This window comes from Nasonia vitripennis, chromosome 3 (assembly GCF_009193385.2).
Source record: "Nasonia vitripennis strain AsymCx chromosome 3, Nvit_psr_1.1, whole genome shotgun sequence".
NCBI lineage: Eukaryota > Metazoa > Arthropoda > Insecta > Hymenoptera > Pteromalidae > Nasonia > Nasonia vitripennis.
In genome coordinates, this window is record NC_045759.1 from 18,079,312 (window position 1) to 18,089,681 (window position 10,370).

The 10,370-nt window shown below is 47.6% G+C and overlaps 1 protein-coding gene across 1 annotated transcript; it reads right to left on the minus strand.

Moving 5' to 3' along the window:
• Positions 1-3,934: 3,934 nt before the first annotated feature.
• Positions 3,935-10,370, minus strand: Cad (caudal). Its single transcript, NM_001134925.1, has 3 exons — positions 9,656-10,370; positions 4,881-5,026; positions 3,935-4,789 (listed from the first exon to the last, which is right to left on the minus strand). Exons 1-3 carry the CDS (start codon positions 10,368-10,370, stop codon positions 4,451-4,453), a joined length of 1,200 nt encoding a protein of 399 aa, NP_001128397.1. The 3' UTR covers positions 3,935-4,450.

Below are 10,370 nucleotides of genomic sequence, written 5' to 3' on the forward strand. Positions count from 1 at the left end.
TATTTTCATTCCGCGCCATAGCCGTGTTTTACAATCCCTGTCTCTCGCCATTCCTACGCGGTGCTCGCTATACAGCCGCTCAAAAAATTCCTTTTTTCTTCTACCCCCCGAGTATACGGTTCTCTCTGGCGCTGGTATAGGTCAGTCGGCCGGTCAAACGGGCCCAATCGTGTCCCAGCTCTTGGCCCGAGCGTCGACACAATGGAACGAGTTTTTCGGGGGTATATGGAAGCGGCGGTGGAAAAATTTCCGGGCTGTTTAAAAGAATATATATAGCACACCGGCGGCTCTCGAGGGCAGCAGCGCTAGAGAGAGAGAGAGAGAGAGAGAGAGAGAGAGAGAGAGAGAGAGAGAGAGAGAGAGAGAGAAGGTCTGCGTGTACGTGCGAGAGGGGGAGGGAGAAGGAAGGCAAAGAGGAGAGCCGGTTTTATTACACGGTTTTCATCCGCAGAGATTAGCCCCTTTGGAAGCGTGCAGCTCGATATACGCAGCGGAGTGCGGCTACGGGCCGGCGGCTACACTTTACAACGGGTCTCGCAATAAAAGTGTCTATTTGCTGGGTTTTCGGCTCTCGGCAGCGGACTGACCGCGCGGGCCGGTTGCTGTTGCCGCTGCTCTTATACTGCCCCCGATGCGATGGTCCCGGAACAAAAAGAGGCCAGTGTGCAGCGCTCGAAAATCCGAGTGCACGCTTCCGCCGGAGATATCGCTTCTCCTTGCGCGTACAGTCGGAGGGAAAATTTATTGCGGCGGGAATCGAAGGTTTTTCGCATATATTAACTAAGGATCGTTTTGCTGCGAATATATATATATATATATGTATATATATATATATATGCGCATAGCGATTTTGTGCAAACGTGAGAGGTTTTCATACTGACCTCCGATGTGACACACCTATACACGATCGATCAAGGTTTCTCACCCACACACTTTCCACTCAGGCTGTATCGGCGAAGGTCGCTTAAACGCGCGCTTTTGGTTTTCCCGACCTTTTATCCCTTTATTTTTCCCAAAACGCCGCCGCTCGCTTTTCCGCTCGTTTCTAGATCGGAACGCATCACCCGAGAGCACAATACCTCCGCCAGTATACAGCCTATTCCAACTCTTCCTCGGCGTTATGTTTTTTAGCCTCTACTCCTTCGCTCTTTGTACTCGCGTGCGACCGAGACGCGCATTCCTTTTATTCCTCCTGTGAAATTCCTTATGTCGCCGCGCTGCGGGAAGATCCTCGACCGCCGCCGCGCATTGAACAAAAAGCCGAGTAGATTCCTCGAAGGAACGTGTTAAATGCGCAGGTATTTCATCGATTAAAATAGCGCGCGTGTGCGTATAGTGCCTGAGATGTGGTTTATTCGTTAAGTTGTGTAAACTCGCGTGAGAAGTCGGATAACTGTATAATGCAGCATGGTATCTATATATAAAAAAGGAAGCGAAGGGGTTCCAAGTTTTTGCTACGATTTTATAAACGGCCATCAGTGCGAGCGAGCCGTGCAATAAAGTTTAACTCTCTATTGTGCGCAGTAAAAACATAATTCGCTTTACGGCGGTCAAAGGACTTGTAATTATTGACTCTCGACAAAGTCGCCGTTCGCGCGCGACGACGATAATCCCGCGCCTGTAAAATCGATGCGGATTGTTATATATACTCTTTGATTTCAATGAGATAGCTATTCCGTTTTTTTACTCCTCGAAGCTATTGCATAGATCGTTAATCAAAATATTACAACGCGATTCGGAATCTTATATATTGTTCGCGTGTACGAGCAAGTCCATTACAAGTGCGTAAAAGCATAACCGAGATACTCGTTTTTTTCCCCGACACGACGACGACTACTACTACTGTTTGTCGGGGGCGAGAGTTTGTCGGAATGGGGCGCGCGTACACATCGATCTGGCAGTTAAGTCAAGGGCCCCCCGGGGACCCGTTCCGCAAAACGCGCGTCGACGGACAGATATCTCCCGCAGCTCCCCGGAATCCGCGCGACGATTCACTGCCGAAGCTTAAACGCCACTAGAGCTTATACTCTCTAGTTGTACATATATTATTACGTCGGCGGGCTGTAGCTGCTGTCGGGAGAATTTCCACGGAATTATATCGTCTGCCATATAGCCCGCCGACGAAGTAGCTTTCGCAATTAATCGCGTTGAGGTATTGCGCTGTGACGAGGATTGTGTATATAGGGTTTTTTTCGAATGACAAAGACACTCTTGCTTCTCTTTCATATTAAAGTCGTATATATCTGTATTTCGTAATGATGATTTCTCTACAACTGTAGTACTATAGCTTTGCAACCGCTATATCCGTCTGTTTATATAATAATTTGTTTTCCTCCATCCGATCTGTATATATATATATATATATATATATATATATATATATATGTATGTATATATAATTATAATAATAATAATATTTCTGGTCTCTATGATGCTAATACTAGAGGTATACAATAATTTAAGTGACTTGATATACCGGGTATGGTCACGGCGAAATTCAATTCTTAATATGTACAGAATTTGATTTCAAACGACAGAGTTCGCGCGCGCGTGCGTGCATTGAGATTTTTCTGCAAGCTTACACATATATAGATATCGCTAAGTACTGTGTATCGATTACTGCGTAAACACGCCTTCTTACATTATATTATCATGAGTAGAAAATGAAAGGACGTTTTACATACAGTATAATATCAAGGGCATGCAGCTCAAGGCACACGGCGCTTATATCTCAACCCTATACGTAATAAAGTCTTATCCCGGAAATGAGGGTTAAAATCTGTCGGTTGCAGTTTAAGGCATAAATTTTACGTATATTCGTTATAACCATGCCTACGTATGCATATATGCAGTAAGAGGTACTCGTCTAGTTTACGTTATAATACGCAACGGCTATACATGGTTTTAAAGCTTGCCTGCAATCTCGGCAATCTCGATCTCGTCTTTATGCTACTATTATGTCTGCTAACGCGATGGAGGGAATTCACTAAAATGTACAAAAATATTGCAAATTCACATATGCAATTCCATTTGATTCGAATGATCGACTAGCTAAAAATATTTATGACATAGTATTAAGTATAAGCTATAGCTATACAACAATACACAGTATCAAAGTCGCAGTAATTAAAAGTCGCGTGAATAATCCAAGCTGTTAAAATAGTCTGGGTGTATGCGGGTGTTAATTAATCATACAATTCAATAATATTGTATATCGCGAGTATCAAACTAAAAGTAGCACCAATAAAGGTATACAATTATTATAATTTTCTTCTACCGCATAATCACATCTATGGTTTTTTTCCACCTCAGTACTCGCATAATTAATAATATGTACAAAATTTAATTGAAGCTTCAAAGCTTGCTCTCTAAATTATCATCATATAAACCAACGAGGGCATTCAACAATAATAATAATAAAAATTTCCAATCGACCGTCGATCGATTCAATTTAACAATTCAATTAATTAACTGAAAAGTACACACGGGTTCATTACACACTCATTAAAACGGTCTCGCACATTTTTTGTCAAATTTTCTCCTCCAAACCTTATTTTGGTCCCGTTGTAAGAGTGCGACGGCCAACTCTTAGAGCAACATGCCTCTCAGAGAGCCATATTTCATTCACGTTTCGTTTCGACGCTCGATTTTTGAAAAATAGTAAATATTCTCCTCAATGAATAGCATCATTGTTATGTCAAATTCTACGGATCGAAACGAAGCGTGTCCACAGCTTGTGTAATCGCTTATAAATAAAAAAAAGACACATGATAATATCGGCTAACATGCGCGAGCTCGCGGCGCTCGCTTATAAAACTAAAACTACAAAACGATCCTTAAATCTCTAAAAATATATGTACAATATAATAGCGCATCGTATAATCTTCTTCATCAATAGATATATATATATTTTTTTTTTTTTCAATATTTTTTTCTCTATACGCATCGCGAGTGTCTCTCTCCTGTCCGCGCACTATATATATTCGAAACTTTTCACCACTCACAATCTCCAAACTCTACTACTTTATCGTTTTACGCTCAGCGGCGAGATCAGTTAAACTTTAGTCCGTCTCTGCGCACACACACACACAGCTTAGCGCACGTGCCCCGAGGGAAAATCGCCGTCCATTGTCGCGGGCTCGGTAGCAAACTTGAAAATTGCCTTTTTCATCCGAGAGAGAGAGAGAGAGAGAGAGAGAGAGAGAGAGAGAGAGAGAGAGAGAGAGAGAGTCGCCGGAAAAGCGAGTAATCCCGGAGAGAGCTGCGCGTTCTGCGCGTCGATTGAGGCAGTGAAAAGCGATGCGCAGCTCTCCCGTTTCCTACGCAGCGACCGACTCGGGAAAAAAGTATACGTTGCTCGCATTTTCGCGAACTAATGGAAGACCGACGGTTAGCACTCGGGTATGAACAACTGTTGTTGTGTTTCGGCAAAATCCTCGGCGCCAGTCGGTCAGATTCCGAGCACCGAGTGTTGGGGTGTGTGGTGTGCGGCGAGTAGAGCGTGATGGTGAGCCGCTGCGGCGGCAGCAACGGCCTGGTGATGGGGATGATGATGTCCTAGCGGAGGTGATGAATTTTGATGAATCAGACCTCCCAGCATCCCGGACATGCTCATACCAGTGAGGCTGAGTCCAGCCATGCCGCTGACCGGTGGGTGTGGGTGTCCGTGTGCAGGGTGGGCCACACCGTGGGCGTCGATCATCGGCTTGACGTCGCGCTGCTCGAGCTCGCCGCGTTTCTTGCTCTGCTTGCGGTCTTTAGCTCGGCGGTTCTGGAACCAGATCTTGACCTGTGGACCAAAGGATGGTTGGCGTTAGTTTTGCTGGTACTTTACGAAAGAATAATGATGCCTTTTAAAATATAAGGTGCGATCGAATTACCTGACGCTCGGACAAGGCGAGGCTGCTGGCGAGTTCTGCCTTGCGGCGGATGGTGATGTACCGGCTAGAGTAGAACTCCTTCTCGAGCTCGAGCCTCTGGTGCTCGGTGTAGACGACCCTGTACTTGTCCTTCGTTCGTGTCTTGCCTGTAACGAGAGAATCAAGAAACACTTGCTTAAGAGAAAATCCTAAGGAAAAATCGAGAAACTAGATCACACACATACACATACAGAATATATTTCGAAACATAAAGCGCACGCGCGATATATAGATAAGCATACAGCGCGTCTTCTTCTTCCTCTCTCCGTGATACATCGCGCACATATATACGTGTGTTGTAGCGTACAGGTAGCTGCGTGCAGGCGCGATAACGAATTTTAATCGCGAAAGCGCGAAAACACGTATCCGCGCGATTACGATTGGCTGCAGCACACACGCACACACACACACACACACATATATATATACATATATATACACGCGAGCGCGACGATGACGGAAAGCCGCCACAAATGGATAGGCATCTCGCATCGCGGGGAGATCACACCGGAGATAAAAAATTATTTTTCTCTACGTGCAGCCTGAATACGCTTCTCTCTCGCGTGTAAGTGTATATATATATATATATATATATATATATATAGGTACGACTGTTGTACCTAAGCGTTGCAGCGCGCGACGAGGCGGCTGTGCGCGAGGTAAAGAGACGCGTGGGAGAGAGGGAGCAGTGATTAGATAAGACGCCGTCGTCTGCGGCGGCGGTTAACATGAAAGAGGGACTCGCTAATCCAGGCTCCTTGATAACCGAAGGCCTTCGTAGAAGCTGAGCTCTCTCTCTCTCTCTCTCTCTCTTGAGTCGCATTTTTTACCCATTATTGTTTTCTAGCTAGCTCTCAGCCCTATCCTCTGCAGCTTGTGTTTGTGGAATAATGTAGGTACACACGGGCGGTGTCTTCCTCCCTTTGAGCGTGTATGTATACCTGTGTAATACAGGCTTTATTTCCGGTGTCACGCCTTTGATACGCAACAGTCGAGTCGTTGGGTACACACACGCACACACACACACACACACACACACGCGCACTCGCGCGCTCGAGCGGGTATTTCGTGTCGCCTTATCACGACGTTGTCGCTCGTGTAGATCGACACGACTGATAGGGCGAAAGTGCAGATATCGACCTTGTCGATCGGCAGATCGACGATCCGTGTGTATATTTGCTGGCCTCTTCAGCCCGACACGATGTCTCAATTAGACTCCGACATATCGAGTTGCGTTACGCGTTTCCTCCTCGATATACATCCTATGTTTAATCAATTTGGGTTATACATTACAGTCGCTTCGATCGCGCTGCAACTCGTCTTACCCCATCGGCCCACACATAGCAAATACTCTAACGAACATATTTGTGATTTATTAAGCTCGTAAATCTGATTCGCGCGCGCGGCTAATCTCCCGCATAGATATTATAAACGCGCGGAGAGAGCGAACAATAATTTACGACGGCAACAATACGATCGCAGGGGCCACTCGAAGAGGGACAGAGAGAGAGAGAGAGAGAGAGAGAGAGAGAGAGAGAGAGAGAGAGAGAGAGAGAGAGAGAGAGAGAGAGAGAGAGAGAGAGGAGAAGCAAAATATTAACCGTAGTACACGCGGCGTAGGCATTTATTCGCGGTGTACACCGGCTCTCGTCGCCGCGTCATACTTGGGCACACATACGAGCGGGCGGGGGATTATCGCGGCGGTCTTTTTCATCTCAAGCCTCGCGGTCTTCCTACCTATACGTATTGTGTCTTATAGGCGTAGGTGTATACGTGCGCGGCTGATAATCGCGAGCGGAGAGCGCGACTTTTCGAAGATATAAAATCTGAGCAGCGGCGGCCGTTGCGCGGCTCCCGCGAGCGTGAGGATTAGCGAGGAAAAAATAACGTTTCTGTTATATTTTATTTTCGATAACGCCGCGCATAGGGTGTACATAACTGCCGAATGATCGGTTGAAAAAATTCTTACGTAATTCCGCGGCATAAAAATATAATTAGACGCGCGCGGATGTATCTTCCGCGTTATATATTCGAAAGAGCTCTTATACTCGCGTATAATGCACACACGTATAATACACGCGCGTTTATCATAATTCAACAAAACTCGCTTATATTCGACTTGCACAATGGAATTTTACCGTTCCGATGCATCTCGCAGTGTCGTGGAAACTCACTCCCCGCTTGCATAATCGCGAGGTTCTTCGCGAGACACCGCGAATATAGATAAACAAATTGAATTTTGACACATGCAGCCGCGCGAGATCTCCGCGAGGATAATATTATGTAGTATACATATACTCGTACGTACGGAATACAATATCGCGAAGAATCAGACAAGCATTATCTATGATTGAGAAGGTGAGACGCGCCGTCGGCACCTTTGATCGCGCTATAGCTGTCGATCGCCTGTATACATACACGCATTATCGCTCGCTCGGCCGATTGAGAAATTCCGTGAGAGAGACAGATGTATGTATATAACAGAGAGAGAGAGAGAGAGAGAGAGAGAGAGAGAGAGAGAGAAGAGCCGAGTACGGGCGATTCGGAGAAGCTATATACGCGCGCGCGATCGTTATATCGTTTATACGTGGGACACCGCGCAGGCTTTCCAGCATATATCTGACAGAGAGAGAGAGAGAGAGAGAGAGAGAGAGAGAGAGAGAGAGAGAGAGAGAGAGAGAGAACCTGTTTTATGCGTCGTATAACGTTGGGAACGACATTGACGGCGCTACTTTTCGGTCCCGAGTGCGAATGAAATCGACGTTAATATCTCTCTCGCTTCGAATTTAGTGCGCCGCGCGTGGATGTATAAAAGCTGCGAGGCATTAAAAACCGGAGGAAAAATAAAATAACTCGTACAAAGTCGCGTAGAGGCAATTTATATCTGCGAAATGATTCGGAGAGCCGAGAGAGAGAGAGAGAGAGAGAGAGAGAGAGAGCTCAATCTCGGACAGCGAAAAACGAGAGGAATATGAATAGGGCGAGTATATAGTCGAGAGAGAGAGAGAGAGAGAGACGAGAAGAAAACGGGACTCGTGGGACTCGTTGCCACCCCATTACAGGCTTCGCTCACAGCTTCCGCGTGTATATAACGTGTACGTGATCGCCGGCGCGGCCCCTCTCGTCGGTTTCGCGCTTTTTCTCTTAAATAGACACCGCCTGCCACGCGTGCAACGAGGCGTCATCTCCGCAAGGTCCCATTCGTCAGCCGATGCATCAGGATTATATACGCTGTTCGTTTAATTGTCTCTCTTTCTCTCTCTCTCTCTCTCTCTCTCACTCTCCGCGTATTCTTATCGGATTTCGGAGCTTTTTCTTTTAATTTTAAACGTTCGACTTTATATAACATTCCCGAGGGTTCTCGGAATATTTTCGCCTCATCCCTATTTAATTCCTTTGTCGCCAAATTTCCACGACTCGCGCGCGCGTGCGTTCACCAAAATGGCGTCGGCGGCCTTTAAGAAACAGCTAGACGGATGCGCACGCGAGAGAAAAAGAAGCTTCCCACAATGACGCCGCCGCCGGCGGCGGCAGCGAGCTGCAGTTGTAAAAAGCGAAGAAAAGGAGTCGAACGCGGGAACGAAATTGTAATGTGGTTTGTATGTGTATATATATATATATACACACACACGTACGGCTGCGCGCGATCTCGCTATATAGCGTCGCGGCAATATAACCATAAAATGCAGATAATGGCCGAACGCGCGCGCGCGGCGCGAGGAGGAAAAGAAAAGTCCTGCGCTGCACGCAACCGCGCGGGTCCTTTTATTTTTGCAGCCTGTACAGGCCGGGGAGGGGAATAAAAACGCGAGCTGGAATTTAATGGGAGAACGGCTTGGATGGAAACGACCCGACGACCAATGGCCAGGCAGCTGTGTAATATATTCTTTTCTCCCCCCCCCTCTCTTCCCTGTATACAGTATATAGGTGTGTTATATGTACTCCTTTTTCGGGACTGACCGCGCGCGCTACGGGAGATTTTTCTTTCCGTTTTTATGGCCCTACGGACTATTGCGCAAGTACATATTCTCTTATTCTTGAATGCGACACACACACACACACACAACATGCGCTACACACAACATCGAGAACTACGGATAAGTGCGTGCAGAACGAAGAAAACAACAGCAACGACAGAAATTACGTGATAACGTCTCGATTGGACGCTGATAGTGGGTTATTACCAAGGGCGTCTAGAGTGCAGAGCTCGTGGAGCGCCGTGGCCGCCGAGGCAGCGTTGCAAGCTGCTGCAACAATGCGCAGAATGTAGTGTCATCTGTGATGTAATCGCTGTATTTCACATGGCTTTGAAAATTCGCGAAAAGTGCGCGTTTCGCCAAGTTCCATATTTTGATATACTCGCGATATTGCGATAAACCGATTTTCAGGAGCGATAGGCGTCGAGAAAAAAGGAGTTTCCTCCTTCGCGGCGGGATTTGCCTGTGCGCGCAGGCAGAGAGAGAGGGATTATCTGACAAATATTTGAGTGCAATTAGCTGTTTGCCCGGCGTATCTACGCGCTCTTTTCTCCGAGGCGCGTATTATATCGCGTTTCCCCCTTTTCAAATATAGCCGCGAGCTTACAACGCGAGGCAAGAACCTTCTCGAGGAATAAATTTCGCGTCTCGATGTAATGCCGATTTCTCGCTTATATAAATATTGACAATAAGATCGGCTCGCGATCGAGTATATTCGCATATGACAACAAACTATATACGTACACGTGTCGGACTCACCTGGATTTGGTTGGTTGTGATAAGAGGGCTTCTTCATCCACTCGTAGGGGCTCCTGTTCTGTCCGGGTCTCATGGGAGTGTTGACGTTGTTGTTGATGGCCGCCAGGGTGTTGTTGTTGGCTGGCGGTGTAGCAGGTGTGCCGGGGCTGCTGATCTCGCTGCCGCTTACGGTGATGGGCGGACTGGGCTCCCCAGCTCCGACACCGTTGTTGCCGCTGCTGTTGTTGTTGGTCTCGTCGCCGCTCCAGTCGAGCTGACTGGTGGCGATCTGTAGCTGCTGCTGCTGCTGCTGCTGTTGCTGCTGCTGTTGCTGCTGCTGTTGCTGCTGCTGCTGCTGGTAGTGCTGGTGGTGCTGATACTGGAGGTAGGGGTGCGGATGGGGCCAGAGCGAGCCCTCGTGCTCGGCAAAATACTGCTGGGCCTGGTGGTGATGGTGGGCCACAGCGGCAGCGTGAGTGTAGTTGTACCAGGGTGGGCACTGCTGGTTCGCGGCGGCCACGGCCTCGAGCTGCTGCTGCTGTTGCTGCTGCTGCTGCTGCTGCTGATGGTTGAGCAGCTGCTGCTGCTGCTGCTGTTGCTGCTGCTGCTGCTGAGGCGAGCCCTGGGTGGGCGAGGGCGACTGCTCGGCCGTCGACTGAGGCGTCTGGGAAGCCGCGGCCTGCTGGCGGTACATCAGCGGCGGGTAGTAGGAGACCATGTTGCTAATCTCGGTCAT

Coding starts and splice junctions, on each gene's coding strand:
- Cad (NM_001134925.1), bottom strand. CDS start 10,370: ATGACCGAGATTAGCAACATGGTCTCCTACTACCCGCCGCTGATGTAC. Junction 5,027..9,655: donor TCACAACCAACCAAATCCAG/GTGAGTCCGACA, acceptor CTCTCGTTACAG/GCAAGACACGAACGAAGGAC. Junction 4,790..4,880: donor TCGCCTTGTCCGAGCGTCAG/GTAATTCGATCG, acceptor TTTGGTCCACAG/GTCAAGATCTGGTTCCAGAA.